This window comes from Caloenas nicobarica, chromosome 4, assembly GCF_036013445.1.
Source record: "Caloenas nicobarica isolate bCalNic1 chromosome 4, bCalNic1.hap1, whole genome shotgun sequence".
In the NCBI taxonomy this organism is placed as follows: domain Eukaryota; kingdom Metazoa; phylum Chordata; class Aves; order Columbiformes; family Columbidae; genus Caloenas; species Caloenas nicobarica.
In genome coordinates this window covers 15510499-15533117 of record NC_088248.1, presented here as the reverse complement: position 1 = coordinate 15533117, position 22619 = coordinate 15510499, and the positions used below count along the sequence as shown (strand labels likewise).

The 22619-nt window shown below is 43.0% G+C and overlaps 1 protein-coding gene across 6 annotated transcripts in view; it reads right to left on the bottom strand.

Moving 5' to 3' along the window:
- JADE1 (jade family PHD finger 1) overlaps window positions 1–22619 on the bottom strand; it is a 139454-nt gene that overhangs the window by 24720 nt on the left and 92115 nt on the right. Inside the window, exons 1-2 of one of the 6 annotated variants that reach the window (XM_065634983.1) lie at window positions 21139–21265; window positions 10695–10772 (exon numbers count right to left, since the gene is read on the bottom strand). In XM_065634983.1, coding sequence (XP_065491055.1) covers window positions 10695–10772; window positions 21139–21265 — 205 coding nt within the window. Of the gene's footprint in view, window positions 1–10694; window positions 10777–18306; window positions 18315–20356; window positions 20429–20941; window positions 20991–21138; window positions 21266–22619 lie in introns of those variants that run through there. The other 5 variants (XM_065634984.1, XM_065634986.1, XM_065634987.1 and 2 more) reach the window with 5 other exon arrangements.

The window sequence follows — 22619 nt, the reverse complement described above, 5'->3', positions numbered from 1 at the left end:
CATGCTTCCCTCTGAGTATCAATAAACCACTTTCTACAGATTAATAACTGAACCAGGAGGTCTGCCGATAGCCTGAGATGTACTCTTTGAAGCTCACGTATTGATGTCCTAAATAGCTATACTGGTTACCCAATTTTTACTTGAGTAAGCCTTTTCGAAATGAAACGCACTGCCATGGACACACAGTAGAGACCACAAAACAAGCTGTGGTCTCTTCTCCTGAGCAAGTCTCTCGGCGTGGTTGTACGATGTTTGTCTGCATGGTTATCGATTACATTCAGAGCAAATTATACCTTTTTGGCTTGAAACCTTTTGACAGAGTCTCAAATTTTGTAACAGGAGGAAAGAAAAAGAGAAGGAAACTACACTCCAGTGACAAGGTGGTGCTTTGACAACAGGGTATATTATACCTGTGCGAATGAACTAATTTTAATTCAGTAAGATTTACAGGTATGGCAGGTATTTTCTACTGACAGCTACACAGTAGTAATTAAACGAAAAGCAAATAAACCCTTACGGGTTGGAGAGATGAAGGACTTGTAATAAGGTCTATATGATAGAGAAGCTAGGACCTACATGTTGAACTCTGTAGGCTGAACACAGATTTTGCTACTCTGGGCATTAATTGTAGACAAAACAGATCCGATGCACAGGCCTTCCTACACGGCTCATTTCTTCACTGCCTAGGCACACAGATGCTAGGAATAAAAAAATAAGGCTACAGTCCATAAAAGCAGCATTGCTTCACATCATCCAGCAGAAACCTCTTGGGGATCAGAAAGCACTGTTCAAAAAGATTGCACAGGATGGGATAAGTTCTCTATCAAAAACAAAAATCACTTTCAAAGTAAAGCAACTCTCCAAGACTTTCATTGGAAAGATATGACTGAGTAACTAGTCATCAGAAGAATTCATTATGTTGTAGTTATGACCCAATAAAAACCACTCTGTAACACAGCAATGAACAACACACGTTACACAGAACATACATAATGGTCAAAATTGAAGGAAGGTACGCAGCAAACAGCTGAAAATATTACCTTTTGAAGTAAGAATACGGAAAATATTATTTTAAGCAAATGTTAGTGTTTTAATGTAAAAGCTGGTGATTTGAAAGGCTTTTTAAAGTAACAGGCCCTTTTCCTAAGCCCCTCAACTTTACAACTTTGTATTTCTATGAAGGGGAAAAAAGAGAAAAGTGACTGACTGCCATTTACTAACCTGTGTGGAAAGCCAGACTCCCAAGATAATTTATCTACCATTCTATTTAAATATTCTCTTGAAAACTAAAGGAAAAAAAAAAACCAAGCAGCAACACAGATAAACTCCACCTGAGGATCCTATCAGCCCACACCCAAACTCGACCTAAAAAAATCGGAGGGGAATAAGTGAAATCACTCAAAACGTGTCAGGTACAGCTAAAATTCATAACAGAAAACCAGATTTTTCCTGACACATAGCAATATATTAGTGGTTTAACATTCAGACAGATGTGACTTCTTTAATCAACAGACTCACTACAAAACACAGACCACATATATATCCACAGAGATTAGTATTCATTTTCCTGTGTTCTGATATTTTCCACTGGCAGGACATGACTATCTGACCAACTACCTGTCACTGAGGTATTCAGCTGGTTAGACCTCTGTACCAGCAAGTCACACACTTTGACATTCCTAATTCATTTTGGATCCGAGTGTTTTGTACACTGCTAGCCCTGGGGAAGGGAGCCTGAATATAAGACAAGGAATTAAGAACAACAAGCTGCACTGGTAAAGTGATGTTTGAGTCTGAAGTTTCTGTGGGAGAAGAGCTGGTGATTATGGAGGCTTTAACACAGTTGTTCCCAAGTAATGTGTGCATCTGGCAAAATTAGAGCAGCAGCAGTACGATGTATTTTTGGGTCTTTACCTGTGTGTTTTAATTCAGCTCTGATGACAACTTACCATAAACTGAGTACAAGCAAGCACGCACAGTCTTTTTTGGTGTGTGTTGTGGTTTGTGTTGTTGGGGGCTTTTCTTGTGTTGTTGGTTTTTGTGTGGGGTTTTCTTTGTTGTTGTTTGTTCTGGTGGTGTTTGGTTTTGTTTTTTAAATGTGGGTATTAAAAGATGGATTTCCAGGTCTCTTTCATGCCACAGAGAAGCTATTATACAAAGGTGAGGAGTAAAATAATCCCTACCATATCTTCCATCTCCATTTCTTTATTGTGTCATCTGCAGATGCTATATGTCAAAACATTGTCTTAAATGTGTACTTCTGATTTTAGACACGGTCCATGTACACAAAGGTTAGGACACTGGATTAATTAACTATTTCATGCAACATGAAGAGTCAACTCTTAGCATCAAAACTACAGAATTTTCATTTTAAATTGCTTTTTTAAAGCACTAGACGAAAGCACACTAAAGCACACTAGACGAAAGCACACTAAATTTCCATGCACAAGGGACAACTCAAACGCAGTCAGACTTCCTCAGGATACATTATAATGAGTATTTTTTCCACGCCAGCTTCCTACAACAAGGGAAGAAAGAGTTTCTTACATAGTTCTGTAATAGCCGTTTCCTTGCACATAAAATTGTTGTACGCACAGTGAAAACACAACGTTTTTAGTAAGTTACTGAAGAGACCATTGTATTTTTCTGAGTAGTGCAAACTGTCTATACATAGTACTATGAGAAAAAGGTGGACTAATTTCTCATGGGACTGAGATTTTACTACCTACTAAGACCTGTAACTGTAGCTAACAGATGACCTTTGGCAAGGGCTTCACTCAATAGAGAAAACATTTACTCACTGAATAAACAAAACCCAACTATAAGGCATGCATTCACAGATTCAACCAGCCACCACCACTTAGACACAGAAATGCAAGAAATTAAAGGAGCCAATCAAATGATAGTAAAATATCCAGCCCATGACAGCATCAAATTTAGCTGCTTTTGAAATCTCAAATAAGAGTTTCAACTTTGCTTCCATTAAAGTTAACGGCAAAATCTCACTGCCTTCAACAGTGCCAAGACCAGGTCACTGAATTACCCAAAGCTGCTTTCATAAGCAATCCACTCACTTCGAGTATACCAATAAAAGGGCAGGAGGAAAATGAAGGATGTTATTTGCCTTTTAAGTATCCTTTCCGTATTTTCATATCTAATCCAGAAGAGGGACTGCACTGAAAGAAAAAGTTCACAGGCAATTATAGCTATAATACTTCAGTGATTAATGATGTGATTTTTATATCTAAATACGTGAAATAAGAACCATTCCTGGATTATACGGAAGGAACAAGCTACTGTGGTCAAAACACAGGAATCAAAACAGCTCTTCTGCGTTATAAAAGCACATTAACCTAATTAATCAATTTTAGAAAGATTCCAGACACCTTTCACCAAAATTATCCTCTCACATTAAGCATCAAAAATGACTATACTGATCAACAGTTTTCTGAATACTACTGTTACACCCAGACTGGATTAGGACCACCAAGACTAGAAAAACTACTAAAAGAACAAGGCAGAGTTAAACCCAGTTTTGGTAAAATAACAAAAAAACCATAAGGGAAGTCTGAATCACTGAGATTTGGAAGATGTAAAACCTTTGTATAATAACATTATAAACCCCATGGGAGAAATGAGTTCTACAGCAGATGGAAAATCAATGAGATGTTAAGAGAGCCCATACTACCAAAAGGTATGTGAATCAGAAAAATACACAACTCCAAAGCACAGAGCTAAATAAACATATCCAAAACATGCATCATTATCATCATTAGAAACCAGAGATAAAAGGCATCTTATTAAACAAATCCCAAACAACTAATGACGTATAATTCACAGCAAGAGAGGCAAAGTTATAACACACTACTGGTGCTGGAAGGATGACTTCTAAGACTCAAGCAGGAAAACCTTCTGTTCTCTTAGGCTATTATATACACCTTACACTGTAAACACTGTTTTTATAACACTGCTATGAGGTGTACATAACGTATACACACCCTGACAATAAAGAAAGCAATCAAGGAGTGTGAATTCTTTTTCCATATTTGTGAAGAAAATATGCTTCCCAAAAGGAAAAACATAATCAATTCTAACTATCAATTTATTAAATGATCTGCCAAGAATATGTTTTCATTCAAAAAAAAGCCCATCAAAACAGAAATTCCTCGGGACCAATAAAGCAATTCAGGTTCTCTGGGAATTCTACTGCACAACTAATATACTCCTCAGCACGAGCAGAAAAGGCTCAGCTATTACATATCATGCACAAGGCTGTTGTAAAGCCACCTGCAAGGCACCCAGCTGTGTCCCTGGAGAACTACCTGCTGCTGCAGCCTCTGAACACTTCAAAGCCTCAGATCACTGGGTGTCTGAAAGCACTTCTCCCTTCATAAACACACTCCCGCTATACCATTACACCAGGCAGCACAACAGAGCAAAACATCCCTGACATGGATTTATGTCTGGCTGTCACTTCTGCTTAACACTCGCATTTCCAGATGCCTATATTCTTCCTCAACTCACGCCAAGACCAACGAGGTGCTGCTGCCAACACTGTTGGGAAGAGCTGCAGCCTGAAGAGGAAACAAAGATGCTTCAAGAGCCTCCCAGTTTAGTGCTTGGCCCAGAACTCTTTGCAGCAAGGCTTCATGTCACTTGGACGTAACTCCACATGTCTAGACCCAAATTCCAGCATAAATAAAACAGAATCGGACTACTCCAATGGCAGTTTTCCATTATGTCAGGTATAGAAAGAGCTGTTTGTGCAGAAGTCTTCAGGTCTTATCACAGAGAAAGCCACAGGTATGCAAACACAACCTATGAGATCATTTCACATAGCCAAATTCCCCTTCTCATGTTTCTGTCACTGGAGGATTTGCCCATCTATCTTCCTTATCTTTATATAATAGTATATTATTACAAAATAATCTCTTTCGAGATCAAGATAGAAAAAGCAAAGGCCTTTTATCTCTTATCAACACTGATGCTACTCAAAATTTAGTGTCATTTGAGAACTACCCAACTGCAGCTGCTGAACAATGCATGGATCCATATGATCTCTGCAGCGCTTTGCCACAACATCGCACAATTGCTCAGTATCTGACACACATAATGAACAGTCTTTGCAGCTCCCTGCTGTAACAGTTCAATACAAGTTCCCTCCTATCATCGCTTTTCTCAGTAGCACACATTTTAGTTTTATAATCTCAAAAAAGACACATGTAAACACGCATAGGCACATGTCGCTCTCCTAACAGTGAGGAACTTCTAGACACCTTATTTTTTTTTATCGCAACCCAAGTGCCACTCCGGCTCCCTAGCCCAAGGCTTCCCACTGTAGCACTGTTTTACCGCCACAGTAAACAAAGTTTTAGCACAAGTTCTACTACAGGTTACAAAAGTCAGTCTGAGCAACTCCCAAGCTAGCATTCAGAGGCTGCTAACATGATGTTGTCAGGCCTTGCAACTCAAGTGCAGTTAGGTAGGTATACTCAGTCTTGTAAAGGGAAACATGCCTCTGTAAAAGCGGCAGTGATGATCCCATGAAGTCCCTTCCTCAGACGGGATATCCTGTTAGTCCAGGTAAATCTTTCAAATCACTCTTCCAGACTGCTCAAAAGCCCCAGTGAGCCTAACCTTCAGGTAAGATGGTTCTGACCATTTGTCATCACTCCAAATGCCACAATCCTTTTTCAAAAGCACAGCAGACATCACTAAACTCATTGCTTTGCCCAAATTCTAGCACTGTACTATGTCACCTTCTGTTGTTCAAACAGCATCACTCACCTACTAGCCAGTTCAACTGAAAACTGTTCTTCACTTCCTTTTCATGCAATGCTGCACAGCATTAGGCAAACTGCTAAGTTTTCCTACATTTCCACATTTCAGACCAGCAGTGGCTGCAATTCTGTGGTAAATGACACACACACACCTAAGGTTATGTACTCGGCAACCTCTGTGAAGGCACTCTGGGATCCATCTCAAACAACAGCAGTCCACCAGGATGAAAAGCCCTTTCTAAATCTACAATGCCCATCATTCAGTCACAGCAACAGATATTGCCAAAATACGTTTAACTTTAAAATAATGTTTGTTTAGCAATGACAGAGTAGGGTCCATGTGAATTACAGAACTATATTCCATAATCTGTAAGTATTAAATATTTCATTTCTCGGAAGTGATGTGAAACCTTGTAAATCTTAGAAGTATTTTTCATTTGCAAGTATCTTCACCACTTCTTTCAGATACTTTGCATGTAGGAGTACGATGAACTGATAACCCCTCCAAGAATAAATGAAGAGGCATCATGGGACCAAGTAAAGTGTGAAGAAAATAGTGTTCTGAATTCCTCACTCACAAAAAACAGGGACTCTGACATCAAGGAGGGCTTGGATTTCACCCAAGCTCCCTACAACTGTCTGAGCTTCAGATCTTATCTCAAACACAATCTGTCCATGTGTCCAAGCAATGTGTGCAAAAGGGATACCCTGAAGCTATAAATGGAGACTACTCCACTGCACAACTTCATCTCACCAGGAAACAAAGCACATGGAATATTCAGCACAAAGCACCTTCACAGATTTACAGACCAATGAGGCTAAAAAGTCAGGACAAACACAGAGCATGAAAGATAAAATGGCTTCAGTATCTAACATTTAATTAGAGCAAGACCTGGAATCATAAAGATAAGGAGTTTTTGCAAGGGGGAAACATGCTGAAATACAATGTAACAAAAATTGCATAAAAATAGCAAAGCCCTAGCCAGCTATGTGCATAACAAGGACATAATTGAGTCTGAGGTAAACATTACTGATTTACTTCATACAGGTTTGGAAGAAGATGACATGTACATCACAAGCCTTTTATGATGGGCCTGGCTAATACTAACATCTATTACAGTTGCTCTAATACATTATCTGGAAAGGGACAGAAACTAACAAGCTGCCAGACGACAAAAAAAGGGTTACTTTGAGGTGCCAATAATCTTAAACTCTTCCCCAAGCCTCTCCCAATACCATTTCTCTGTATTTAGATAAAAGTTCAAAATCCGGAACTATGCCTACAGCCATTTTTCATTCAATTATATTTCATGGATAAAATGTTCAAAAGTGACCTATTAATTTCAGAAGACGAAATCTCTGAGAACACACGCAGATATCCAGGGACTAACTGCAGAACTGCTGTGCACAACTTTCGCTGACGCCTCTTGCACAGTGCTTCAAATACGCTATTTTGGCCTCCTGTCTAAATGAGGATTTAGAAGCCTGATTTTAAGGGGACACTGCTCAACAATTTTCAGCAGTTACGCTGAAGGACATAAAATAAAATACTTCGGTGGCCTGAAGTCTGCACTTGGATTTTGGGAAAGGATCAAGTCAGAGGGCAAACAAAACAAGTGATGAGAAAAGCAAGGGTTCTGTCTTTAAGCTGCAAGGCTTTAAAATACTACAAACAGCATATAAACACCCACACTGAAATATGTCAGTAAATACATGTATGTAGTCTAGGAATGCAACAATGTTCTTAAGTGTTCTTCTGTTCTGTATTTCACACCAAATGAAAATCATTCTCCCTTCTTTCATCTCACAAAAGGAGAGCACCTTTTTCATCCTTAGAAGAACTACGGGTATCCTTCTGTCTTCAGCATAACACTTTAGTGTTTGGGGTATGAGGTTTAGTTTTCTATCACCCTGCGACTATCAGGGAAACTGATTCAGTTTGGTAACCTAATCGACAACAGTCTTTATATGTTAATTTTTTTAGATAAATTCCATTATCCATTCATTATTACTACCTTATGAATATGCAGGTTCCTGACTTCAATAAAATAAAATATGTGTTTCTTCACGTCAAAATATTTTCCAGGTGGCACTAGTCTACACACTGGAGTCTACCCCAGACAAGCATCATCATCCAGGTTACTTCAACAACATTTATCCAGTGATGCTCATGATGAATCTCAGATGCCTGATCACACAAACTACTAAGGCACAGCATGAAAATTCAATTTCAGAACTGAAGAAACCCAACAGTTGGAGGCCAAATCCCCACGTTGCAAGATGAGGGAGAGCAGTGCTCTCTAAGCTGAAGGACTATTGAGTTCAGTATGATGGGAATGCAAGAGGCGCACCAGAGGGTCAAGAGGTGCCACTGACTGAAGGGAAGCAGATGTTTGGCAATAGGATTCCAACTAAGTGTTGATTAAAATTTCAACTTTTCAATTAGAAGATGGCTGTTTGAGTACTCAGAATAGTCTATTTAATTGTTTTCTGCCTCTGGAATCTCTGAGAAGGAAAAATAGCTACTGAAAAGCTTCAAGGCTTCAACACAGAGCCCAGAAATTCACACGAATTTTTACCTTTTATTTTTTTAGGCAACAAAATTTGCTTACTCTCCTAACTCTAGTATCAAGACAGTGAATCAGACATATTACTGACAAAGTAATTATGAATCTCTATACAGAAATTAACACAGTGAAAGTAATGAGTAATTCTACCAAAGACAAGAAAAGATTGAATGAAGGTGAAACCTGTAAGGGGAGACCCTTGACATCCAAACATAGTTACAAGGAACTACTGGTATTTCCTATAACAGGAAAAGTAGAGGGAAAGGGCCTGAGTGTCAGACATTGTTCTCATGGAAGTGTGAATAACAAAAAGCCTTGGAGATGCTGACCCTACATTAAATGTTATCTCAGCTTCTGACTATTAACCCTTAATCCTTCTGAACATGTGCATAGTAATAGAATGAATACGCAGGAACCTGTATCTGAATTTGCCCACTAATTTCACAAGAGATAAAAACCAGAATCAAGTCAAGAAAAAAAAAAAACTGTAATAAAAGAGAAGTGGTATATATTTCAAACAATACTTGAAAATACTTTTAAAATTTCACTGGCTTTTGCCACATAATTTATTCAAGAAATAGTTATTCATATTAATTAGGCTTTAAATTAGAGACATTATAAAAGGGCAAGGTGTTGGCTTTTTTTTCCTCTAACTCGTTTTCTTAGATCTTGACCTATGGAACAGATGAAAATATGGTTTTTTGGAAAACATAGTTCTCACAGCTCTATTCCAGATAGTTATACACCAAATGACATTACAAACAAGCATTATAATCAGCAACAGATCAGTCAACTCTATCTATTGCAGAACTTCAATTCCAAGACTATCTGCTTTGTATTTTATTTGGTAAAGCCTGTAACCCTGCCACATGAAAGGATCAAAGAGTAAAGAACAGGTAAGAGAGTTAAAATAAACACTTATCAAAATGAAACACTACTATATAAGGCTGCTAGGGAATGAGAAAAGGGTAAAGTAAAATTCTAATGAAAGACATCAGATTTGCTGCTACTCATCTATCTTACAGGTAAAAACGTATCTTTGTTTTCAGGAAGTCCAGGTCACCTTTGAGGAAATACAACAGTTTCAATGTTTATAACCCCAAGTAAATATTCTAACCAAGAAAAAATAGGTCAGGTTCGGGATTTTTTCCTTCCAAAACCCCCATCTGCAGGAAGTTCTCTAAAACAAGCCAAATCTCACACATCTTTAATAGATTTTACTCAATCCTTATTTGGACTGACTCCTAATCAGCTTGCTAGTTCTCACCTCCTTCAATCCTTTTACTACTCCTTCATTTCAGCACTAGTTGGCCCAAGGTTGTTTTAACGTGCAGATTTGGCCATAAGAGATAGTGGAGCAGACTCTCATGCAGCACAGACACTCCTAAGAAATGCATGCAGGTGCAGCAGTCACCTGTGCAGGGCCACAGTGCACCACAGAGCTATGTTCTCAGACTGAAGCCTTCATAAGCACCTGGAAAGCTTCCTTGATCATTTCCTATTACATTTCAGACTGAAGTCTCACAAAAGACTTCAGAATTTGAAGATGTGCACTCAGATCAAATTAAAACCAGGAAAACCTCTCTGACAACTGGCTAATGTGCACTATTGTCAAGTACAATCACCTTGCTTGTTTGAGCAAATAAAACACCTGGGCACATTTCCCAAACTGCCATCTTCCCCCCCCCGCTTCCGTTTTTATTTCTTCTTAAATGAAAGACTATCAATCCCTGGAATCCAAATACAAGAGATATACCACAAAGAGCTCAGTGTTAGTTATGTCAGTACAGAAACAGTTAAAAAAAAATTTTGTATCAAAATTACTGATTTACTGAATTCAAATTCTTGTAAATTATTCCTCAAGTAAGATGATCTTCAGACGAAGTAAGGAAAAACTTTTATGCATCATCAATCTTTTCTGCTCAAGTTTGAAGCAATGTATCTTTCCATTCCATAAGAGAGTACAGGAACACTGAAGCAAATTTAAAATCCTAATGCAAACTTCTATAAAAAACTAAGCTGTGGACAACATTAGCAGGTGTCTCCATGCAATTTCTGGTTTTGTAATGGTAATTTATGCTGCTTGCAAAGATTTTGAAGACAACCAACTTCTTTTATTTTGCCTTGTTAACTAACACTGTATAGTCAATACAGTGGCTGGGGGCACGGGGGTCCAGCTCTACCATCCACCTGTACTCAGAATGACTGAGTTCAAAACTGGATTCCTATAATACACATTTCTACCACTCCAAACAATATGCAAAATCCCCCTGTCACATGAAACACTGCGTTAAAATGTGTTTTCAAACTCATAATCTACTGCAGTCTTCAACAAAGGAGCACTTACTGCCATTGTCGTCAGAATCCTCACTGCTGCTAGGAAGCCGACGTCGTTTCATGATCTCCACGGGAAGCGGCAGGCAGCCTGCAAAGCAATGAGACAGCACTTAACCCAAGATAATAACATACAGTCATCAAGTTGTGTTTCTGATGGCATTCAAGGACTTACAAGCACACAAAGGAAAACAAACAACTTTAAAGAGCATCTGAAATATGAACAGCGAAAGTCTCAAGGATCCTTAATTAGGCAGTCATCATATGAGCAGGTGCACAAGAGTGGAGAGTATCAATGACAACCCCACCAACACCTTCACCCCGAAACAAAAGCATATTTTGTTCTGAGAATCACTGAATATCTGCAGTCAATGTGCTTAACTTTCCCTGCCCATTCTGACACTAGATTTGCAATACAATAACATTTTTACTGCTCATGTAAATATTTACTTTGGCTAATATGTTTTTGGAAGCATTTTATTCCTGTTTAAAGTGCCAGATTTATTAAATCAAAGACTTAAGTTGTTCACTTAGAGATATATATAGATATAGATATACAAAAAAGAAACAGAAACATCAGCAGTAGCAAGCCATTTTTCCAGATTAACTAAACATGCAACACCTATGCCCTGGAAGGCACTACCTCTAAGGTAAGAGTTACTTTCTTCTGCAGGTATGTTTCTAGCTCTATGCCTAACACCATTTTCCATGAATCAGACCACAACTTGATTACATAGAAGCTCCTTCGAAATGCCAAACTTCTAGCAATACTGAGTTCAACTGCACATTAATCACTGATGTACAGGCAAAAAGTTCCAAATCGTTTTAGCAGCTATTCACAGGGCATTAGTATTTTTGCATGTATTCTCTGTGGAATGAAACTAAATTCAGAAACATTAAAGAAGCTGTAAATAGCTAGCCAGAATGTACATGTAAAAAGCTATTAAAAAGTGTAAGTTGAAGAGCAGAAAAAACATGACAAGACAATAGCAGAAAGGCATATCCACCATAAGTTAAGCTGACAAGGACTCTAGATGCACATCAAATCCCCTGAGTCTTTGCTTACCACATATCAATCATGATATGAACAAGGTCTGGGTGTTCTGTTAGCAGCAAAGCCCTCATACATACTTTTGGGGCATAGATCTGGAAATCAGATGTCAAAGTACTTTTCTGTTTCTAGGTAGGTGCAGAAAATCTAACCTCCTCATTTTCATGTGAGCTGGGATCTCCTAGAAACCTTTCAGCAAAACTCTTGCCATTGACCCTTCAGTATAGAGTTAACTACAACTTTGGTCACTGAGAACATGTCTCATTGTAGTAAACTCAGTAATGCTTTACAATAAGACTACAACTAATTCACAAAATGAGGAAATCCAAAAAGCCTACCCAAAGACTGACGCTATTTCCACAAAAGCACAAAAATATCTTCTCTTCCAAAAGTGATTCAAATGAAAACAAATAAGCATTTTTTGAATTAATTTTATCATCAATAGCAGATCACAAGCAACTGAATCTGAGATTCTATTTTACACTTCCAACGAACTTAATACACAGGGTGTTTCAAAAAGACAGACCCGATTTCAAAGCAGTATTAATAAGTAATTTGGTCCAACTTTTTGAAACATCCTGTAGTTGTAAGAGCCCAGGCATTGCAAGATTTAGTCCTTTTTTTTTAATATTAAACATGCAAGGGCAGGGGGGAAGCCTCCCTCCCACAGAGTGACTTTCCAGAGTGGGATTTAATGCAAGCTGTCTTTGAAACAGGGAGCAGTCTTGAGCTGCTAATTTTGCTCAATAAAGGTAAAGAGAAACTGAATGCTTCGCTTCACCAAGATCTTTTGTCACCATTTTATAGAATCAAAGTTCAGATATAATGTCTGATGCCAGAGAATAAAGAATCGTAAATGACAACCTCTTATAGTGCTAGAAGAATTCTCTCCGGAAGAATTACTTTGAAGCAGAACAGAACTCTGTGTGTACGGCAGATGGAAATGGTGCCAATGAATAAATACACAGACCAGCCTGGATGATCAAAATCATCTGAATACAGATCTGGTATATATGTAGTAGACCCAGAGCCAAGTTCTGATACGGTCACTTATGAAGACAGAAAGGCAACATTCAGATCCAAAACATGCTAAGACAGAACTGAAAAATCAATTAGCTGCTAAATGGCAAAAAACAGGGGGATAAATAGCTATTCTGTAAGGTACCTTTCCCTAGTAGTTCACATACTTTTTCTGTATTGAAAGAAATATTAGCAACAGCAATATAAAAGTGCATACTCATTTAGAACGGGAATATCTCCCATAAGGAAAGATGATATGGGGGGGAAAAAAAAAAGAAAAAATAAGTTATCTCAGAAATATAACTTGCATATTTATGGTTAAAATCCTCACTTCTTGGTTCATTCCCACAGGGTCTGAAAAGCATTATGCACTGTAAAGCAAAATAACATAGCGTATATATAAAGACACACTCAACAGCCTGTGATGAGCAAGCAAACTTGAAATTCTGCTCCTCCACACCCTTTTGGTAAGTGTATTTTGAGTTCATCTTCTCCTAGCCATACTTCTGCAAAGTCACAAGATAAGGAAAGGCCCAGAAGCTTCTACTTGCTACCACGCATTTTAAAAAACAAAATTTATTGCTGTTTAAAGAAGAGAGTAGTATTTACAACTCCCAATTCAAGCATTCTCCACAGTTCTTCAGGAAATAAGCAAAACAAAAGCCACTTCCCTGAAGCACAGAGTATTAGATAAGGCAGTTAATTTCCTTGTCCACTCAAGTTTCTGAAGTTGGCCACAATGAAAAGCCTGTGCTCTCATAAGTAACATTAAAAGAAATACTCAAGTTGATGAAGTTCACGAGGTCCCTTTATAGATCCATGTGGGGGAAAAAAAAAAAAGTCAAAATCCAGAGATCTCATTTTCCCATCTCTGAACCTAACCCAAGTCTGCAGGGACCTACATGACAGAAGGAAAACTAGTATTTGGCTTCTCAAAACAAGTCTCGAACCTTGTAAGATTATAAGATTACCCCTCCCCCCACTTTTTTTTGTCATTAGAAGTAATAAAGCAGCTTTTTTCACCTTCTAAAATAATTCTGAACTGTTCTCACCAGATGGTCACATCCACAGTTCAGAACATACATTCTAGAGGTAACACTAGAACAGCTGACAAGAGTTACAACCACAGATTGAAATACTGCTGCTCTTCAGGGTCTCACTGTGCCTCAAAGACAATGGGTTTCTGGCAGGTGACAGTGACCTCAAAGTCACCCAAAAAGTACATAAAAAATAAACACATTATGGATAGTGATGGTTAGGTGCTGACCGAAGGTGCAGGCTTTCCCTGTTCAACCACCAACATGCATATTTTCCCAGCATGTTTAGAGGATACTGGGAATTCAAGTAACTCTTTTTTTAACCTTCAAGGAAGGGAAAAAAAAAACACCAAACACAACACCACAACAACCAAAACACAACCAGAAATTATAACAACTCATTCTTCATGGGATATCATTCAATAAAAATAAGGAGGTATTTTCATATTGAAAAAGGCAGAATGAAAAAACTATGAAATTATTCAATAAAATCACTTATCTCATGTTTTTTCCCTTTCCTAACCTGGGATTTAAGTGCCAGCAATATTACTCTTCTTTGAAATTCTCACTCTTCACAGTCATAGAAGTGCTGGTATTTTTCACTTGACTTCATTTTGACATACACTTAATATACTCAGGTTGATATATAATGCATCTGATCTGACACTGATCTCATTAAAATATATTCTGAAACTGAAGTAGATCTGTCAATTCCAATAGGTCAGAAGTAAAGGCAGATTCATCAAGACTCACTGTACCACAGCTAGTTTAATGGTACAAATTGGCTATGATTATTATGCCTGTAAGCAAAGAGAATATATATATATACAAGCATTAAAAAGGCAAAGCATTTAAGCCAAGCTCAATAGTAAGCAAAAGCTACAGAACTCAGCATGCAACACTTGCAGGACAGGAAGAGACCACCCAGGTTACTGAGCTCAATTCCCAACAACTGCACGCAACCACATAATCGCTGTTTAGTCGAGAAGTTTCCACAAAACATTCACTGCACCCACACATGCCACAAAACAACTTCCCAGCCCCCTCCGCAAAATGAATGCTTCTCTGAAGCAAGGAAGCAGCCAATCAAGTAGTGCCCTTGAGCACTCTATCTTCAATCACAAACACTGCTACAGCTGTTTTTCCCAAATTCTTACACCAGCCCCAAAAGGATGTTTGCCCATATAATGTCCACCTGTAGCATCAGCCCAACACCTGAGAAGCTACAACAGAGTCCAGTAGCCCTAATGTGACAAAGGCCGCTGCATGGCTGGGAGAAACATTCCTTGTATTTTCAGTGACACATGTAAATTCCTAATAACCCAGCAACTTTTGTACATCGTTTCAGTTTCATTTCCTTGAAAGATGATTGTTTCTTCATGTTAAACTAGCCTTTTAGAAATCAGACAGACCAACACACCGTGTGCTGATAGTTATATCTCCTGAGGACTCCATTACAACATTTACCCACTTATTGGAGTGAAAAAAGAAGTGGCAAATGCTGGCCTTCAATGAAACACAAGATCTACTCCACTAGCAATGTTATATGCCATGTCCAAGGGTGGACAAAGCATCTAAGAGCACTTTGTGCAATCGCACCAGCGCAATAAACGGCATAGATGTGGCAAAGGCCACCAAGCACCCAGAGATGAGCCAGCCATGCCAGGGCAGGGCTGGGGAGGATGGCACAGCTTGACACGTGCTCTGCTGCCGCTCCAGAGCCTGAAGGCATTGTGCTTACGGAGACACATACCCAGGGGCTTTTCCATCCTTTTTCATCATGCTAGCTCTGAAAGCTAAGTTTGGGGTTTACTCATTGATTAGGTATAAGCTTCAAACATACAAACCCGACTCTGGACTTACATGGTACAATTGCTCAGATTGTTTTAAAAGGCAAGATTACAACGCCTGAAGCGTTTCTTCTGGCTACTGTGTTTTGGAGAGAGCACTAAGACTTTTTCAAAATACTTGTAAAATGCTGTGCAAGTGAAATGACTAGATGATAATCCAATATAATCAATATCAGGCCACAAAATAACATTTGGATTTACATATCCTTGTGGAGGTGAGCAACAAATATTTAACTCTACACAACTTGACACAGTTAGGAATATCGACATTTCTGTCTACTTCCCAGAAATTTGCTGGCAAATGCAATGGGTTAGAATCAGCAACATCACACAGTATAGAAAATCCACTCTTTTTGCCAGTATGCACTACCATGTTCCTCCGCTTTTAACGCTACAAGAGATTAATTTAAAAGAACCAACAAAAACCAAAAACCACACTGGACAGCAATGCCGAAATCTTCCCTTTTACATTTTTTCTCCCACACTGAAGTTCCAGGCATTGCACACGTACAAGTGAAAAAAAAACAGAATCCTTTTTCCTAGCTTCCTCAGAGCAGAAATCCAGACATTACCCCATAAACGGCACAGCAGTGTGCACACAAATACACCAATGAACACACCACAGCACTTTTTATGCTACTACTGCACAGTTAAGAACACAGTACACTTTTTCACTCAGTTTGACCCCAAGTAAAATGATGATCAAAGAGAAAGATGTAAAGTGTGTCAGTCTTTGTCATGCAGAACCAGATTTTTAAAAAATAATTATAGACGAAAAAATTCTACATCCTCAGGTCAAAGGTTTTACATAGCACAATTTTTACTCAAGGATTTTTAAGGGCTGTATAAACCTCTGGGTAAAAAGAGTGTATAATTCCAACTCTGACAGACAATTAACTGTAACCATGTTAATGGGTGTCACTATAATAAACTGCACAGAACAGCTGCACAGACAGAATGGGAAGAAAGTGGAATTTTGACACATGTACACCCTGAAGACAAACTGAAAAACTGGCTTTTCCTGAAAGTAACCCAGTAACTGCACTGAAACTAAGACCTAATTATCTCTAGTACACAAGAGATCACTTCAAAACTCTTATTGTACAAATGGAAGTACACTGTAACACAGTCTTAATGAAATGGATGGTAGATGAAGACATTCGGCTTCTACTACAGTACTCTTTTTAAATAGCCTGTTTATGACACCACCCCAGTCTTTACCAACCAACACCTGAAATAGCAAGAAAAAAGAATCTGGTTTTTTTCCTTCTATTCCCAGACCAAAAAACCCCCAAAACAACAAAACAAAAACAACAAAAAACCCACTACCAAACAAAAAACCCCATAAAACACAGAACTGCATCCGAAATAAGTTATACTATTAAAATCCACCTAAAACTTTATAATTCCTCTTTACCACCTATGAAACCGTCTGTAGTGACATTTTATAGTCACAAAGATACAAGAGTTCTCAACATACTACAGTATTACATAGGACAGTCCACGGTACAAAAAGTCAGACCTTAAATTTGGAGAAAAAGTCTTCAAAGTCCCATTAAAAAAAGAAGTATGTTCTAAGGCCAAGAGTGTTCTCCAAAAGGAATATTTCTACTGACTTCAGCATACCTCTTTGAAATTTCACGAGGGAAGGCAAAAGCACAATTTAGACATATCAGCCCAACACTTCTCAGCGATCCACATGCTCATTTATGCACCTGTGCAAGTCAGCTCATGTTAGCTTACAATCTGGGCATTGGTAGCAAATTATTCCCAAACTGTGCTGGCAGAACCGACTGCCCAGAATCTCGAGCAATGATAAATTGCGCTCTATGAATTAATTCAACCCGCTCTGCACCCACTGCTGTTCATCTCTTCTACGTAGGAAAAAGCTGTCGGCTTGGTCAGCTCCAGCTGAAAACAGCAGCGCAAAGCAGCAGTACTAACCACACGGAGAAAGCATTTGAGGAAATACGGGAAGCTTTTTTTATTGTATTCTGTGAATTGGGAATGAAACCAGAGAAGCTGGAAGGGTAATCTGCAGCTGTGAGGGGAAAAGGGGTTTTATTATTATTATTTTAAGCACATGTATTAAACATAGCTCAAAAGCAGGGAGCAAGCGGTATCTGAAGCCAGAGGGAAAATCCTGATACTAAAACGTACAACCCTTGCTGTTTCAACAATATCCCACTGAGTGTGAGAAACCTCTGGAAACAGAACCATAACAAGCATATTTTTGGCATAACTCTTACGAAGGTTTTAGGCTTGCAAGTGTGGGCAGCTTTTGACTTACTTAAAACACTGTGCCTGCTTAAAAAAGAAATTATTCCAAATGACAGCTAAATCTTTCTCTAAAAAGAAAACATTGAGCTAGCATAAAAGCATCTTCCTGCTTCAACATTAAAATGTCAACCAAAGCATGTTGCTAAATGCTGTCATAACTTCTAATACTACCTAACAGCTATCTAAGGAAAAGTAAGCTATTTTTAACGCCTGTGTGCAGCCACACAAACCACTCATTTGTATGTCACGCATGGTCAGTTCTTACTGGGTGACTGACAGGTCTCAAGATCTCAGAGACTTCACCCACAGGTGACCTAACGAACTTTATTAGAAAAAAGCTGTCATCGGAAGGAAAAGGGAACCAAGAAGTTAGCCAGAAGCACGCACCCTGGCAAGCGTGGCTTCCTGAAATCGCCTCACAGGTGAGCGGTGCCTCTACCGAGCTGAACGAGCGATCGCCACCCGCCGAGTCAACGGACGGCTGCCAGCCCAGCGCCGCCTTTCCAGAGGGCGGGAGGCGCTGCTTGAAGAGTAAATTCAAAAGCGGCGCCCGACGCCCCGCGCTCAGCGGCTCTGGGCCGGCCGGGTGCCCTCTGGGCGCCTTCTCTCCTGCTCCTGCTCCTCCTCACGCAGCGATCGCACCGCAACCGCCGGCCGCCCGCCGGCCGTTAACGCCCGCGCCGAGGGCTCCTGGCGCCGCCGGCGGCTCCGAGCCAGCGCCAGCGGCGGCGAGGAGACGGCGCCGCCTCCCTGCCCGGCCGCCGCCGGGCTACACCTCCCCCGCGGGGGTGGCACCTTCCCGAGCAGCGGCACCACCCCCAGCCCCACGGCACCCGGCTTCCATTTGAAACCGCCCGGCTCGCCTCCCCCTCCTCCTCCCGGCTGCGGCTCCCGCTCCTCCCCGCCGCCGGCCGCACCAATCCGCTCGGCCCCGGCTGAAAATCAAACTTGGTTCCCTCGGCTCGGCTCCCCATGCTCCGCACCCCTGTCACTGCCGAAAACGGCCAAAGCACCCTCCCCACTCTCCCCCGCGTCTCCACGCTGCTGGGGGTGGGACGAGGAGGGCGGTTTAGTGGTTTGAGCAGCGGCAGCAGCACGGGGGAGACTTGAGCTCATTTTCTGTGTCTGTCTCTCCTCCCACTCCCAGACAGTTCTGGAAACTGTGTATCACCTCTTGTCACAGGAAACCAACCAGCAGGCGGTGCAAACAAACAAACACCCTTTGCCTCCACCCTCCCCAAAATAATGGAAACCCCACCGCCCGTCACTAATGAACTGGCGGGCGCCCATGGGATTGGAAAAGCAAAAAAAATCATCCTCCGAGCAGGCAACCACCCGAGCCCACAGACAGGCAGGGTGGCAGCGGCCGCAGCATCAGGGCGGCTTTGTCTAATTTCAGCAAGTGGAATAATCGCTGGAGCCGCACTCTCCTCCCCGCCTCCTCCGGGACGCCGGGGACTGACCGTTACACGGAAACAACGCGGCTATCTGGAACACCGCAGCCCCGACCCAGCTGGCTTGCCAGGCCCCGGGAGAGACGGGGAAAAGAGCGAAATCGCGGAGCTGCCCCGCCTCACGCCCGAGCAACTTCAGGCTCTTGCCGCCGCTACCTCGCGGTTGTTGTTCTGTTACGTTACGTTCGCGTTCCAACATCACCCGTTCCGCTTCCCCGTCAACAAACTCCGGCACGGCCACGCGGATTCACCGGCGCCCCGCAGACCAACGTCCTGCCCCGAGCCACCCGCCGGGCTGCGGGAGGGGTGTCCCCCCCCGCCCCAAGTTTGCACCGCGCCCCCCCCCACGTGTGCGCCCGGCCCCGGGCCCCGCTTCGCACTCTAACTCCCGGCCCGGGCCGGGGGTCGGGCACGCCGCGCTGGCCGCTGCGGGACCGCCGTGCACCTGCTCGCCGCTGCCCCGCCTGGCCGGCCAGGCGGCAGGGATGCAGCCGCGCTCCCGGCGAGTCCGGGCAGCGCCGCACGCCTCCCCCCGCACACACGCTGTCAAACACGTGCATTTGGGGGCTCTCGCAACTTGTTCTCCAGCAGGAGACACCGTGCGCTCGCAACGGAGGGGAGGGAGGGAGGCGAAGCACCTATGACAGCCCGCCGCTCTCCACCGCCAGCGAACACCCACCGGTGCCCTGGAGCACACCCTCCTGCGCGCAAACACACGACTGCGGCTCTCCCGCTCCGACAGGCAACTTCTGCTTAATTTTACCGATGAGCAGTTTTCATGCTTTCTAAGCATTTTTTTTTTCCTACAAGCGAAAGCCAAGTGTGACTGGGGAGGGGGGGGGTCAGTGTAACTACAAAGCTGCTGCTGCACATAAACACCTCCTCCCCCACGCACACGCTCCCCGCCCACGGTTAGAAGCGACGGGTCAGGTGAACATGTGGGTGACACGGTGACAGACACTGGCCATGGTTCCCCCCGGCACCTTCCTACACGTCAATATCTGCGAAGGACCTGCGCTCTGCCATTGCCATCTACCAAGTTGCTCCAACGCTTCCTACTTTCCGCGGAGGGTGATGCACGGCGATGCCCCCGCAGCGCAGCCTGCAGCGACGCCCGAGGCGTGGGGCAGGGAGTGCGGCACGCCGGCGGCTCACTTGGCCGCTGCACCTTCCAAGCTGCGCGGTCCTTATTTGCCGCGCCGGTGCCCGTGGCGAAACAAAAAGCCGGCGGCCGCTCCCGGCACCGGCCCGCCGCGCCGGGCGGCAGCACAACCTCCCCTCCCTCCTCCCACCGCCCCGTCCCTCCCGCCTGCCCCAGCCCGGCACAAGTTGATTGTGGGATAGCGGAGCCGTAACTCGGCCGCCTCCCCTCGCCCCGGACTGAGCCGCACGGCTCTTGGCGCCATGTTAATGACGTACTATCTTATTTCCACTAGGCAGCGACCTTCGGCACGAAACTGCTCTCTCGCCGCCTCCGGAGCGACAAAAAAAACCATCAAATATGGCTGTGCTGGCAGCTCCCCCGGCTGGCGCTGCGGCGGCGGCGGGGCGGCGGCGGGCACGGTTACCTGCTGGCGGCGGCGGCGGGGCGGCGGCGAAGGCGGCGAGGGCGGGCGGCGCGGCCGGGCTCCCCCTGTGCGGAGGGCTCGGGGCCGCCTCATGAGTTCGGCGCGGCGCCGGGGAGCGGGCGCGGAGAGCGGCTCCTTGCACCACACACACACACACCCGCGCTCACTCTCACACACAGAGACTCCCTCTGACTGACGTTTGTACTTGTTATGGAGGAAGGACTCCGTGAATAAAACTCGTTTCTGGGTCACTGCTGCCACAGGGGGGAGCTGCTTTAATCCCCTGCCAAAACTGGCAGGCGAGGGAAGGGGGGAAATAATCATAATGGAGCGCCGGGGTGGGGTGGCGGCGGCTGCCCCGAGGTAGCCGCCGTTAACTCTTGGCGGGCCTGGCCGGGCCGCGCAGCAGCGCGGGGGCTCCCGCCGGCACCGCTGGGTCTCGCCGCCGTCTCCCCTTCTCCCGCTGCGGCGGCGAGGGCCGGGCGGCTCCCCGGGGAGCCACTCGCTGCCAACTGCGCCGACTTGGCCGGAGCCCGGGGGTGCGCGGCCGCCCGGGTGCTGCCGCGTCCTTGCTCTTGTTCAAGCGGGCTAGAAAATGAAGATAGAGGCAACGTTGCAAGGCTGGCAGCTGGGAAATTATACGTGTCTGCACCGAGATCCCGCCTGGGGCACTGTTAGCGTTACCCTGCAACAATTAACTCCTCTCTCCAAAAGAGCCGATTTCACAACCAGGAATCGTAATGCTGCACAGGCTCCCTATGCGTAACACCTAATTCACTATTATTCGGGCAGAGAAACTGAGGCACGTAAGAGTTAAATGCTGTGGCCACATACATAGCGCATAATTGCCAGGGCAAGAATAAAACTGCAGGCTCCCTATTCTCAGCCCCCAGTGTTATCCCTCCAGCCCCCTAACTCTGATACATCTCAAAGACTAGAAAGAGCGGTTCATACTGTGGTTCAGTTCACATCTTTCTAGCAGGGAGCGAAATTATCTTAAATTGGCACCAAATTACATACTAAACTTCCCATTATCAAAAAGGTACGTTTGAATGCAGATTTCTTTATTTTCCACATAAAATGCTTCACTGCAGTCCATGCACCTGTACTCCCTGGGTGAAGGAGAACTCCCCCTTTTGAGCAGAATTCCTGAGCAAATACACTATGAGGTAATAAACACCATGGAGAAGATTCAGCATAATCTCAGACACAGAATTAAGGTGATCCGTGGAAAGTAATCCCCATAGTATGCAAACACAAGTTAATGCAGCCTCCACGGCAGTATTAGTCTGCCAAAGAATCACACCTTAGCTCAACAGAGGAATTGGGTTGTTACTCATCCATGCAAACCAAGTCATTTATCCTGCTGTCTCACCCACCTACCTACCCAGTAACTAGCTCACATTGCTACACATCCTAAAAAGTTGTAGTTTACTACAAAAATATCGCTTCCCCCCCCCCAAGATATTTTTTCACTGTGAAGACAGTCATTTTATTCGTAAAACAGCCTGAAGCATCTCGAAATTTTAGAGTCTAAACTAAGACTTTTGACTCCCCTTGTTTTCATCTACACAATGATAACAACAAAATTTAAAACCCCACATTCTCTACATTCTCTCACACTTAGCTTGGTATTCAGACTTGTCAAGATACCTAATGGAGTAGTTTTGCACACATC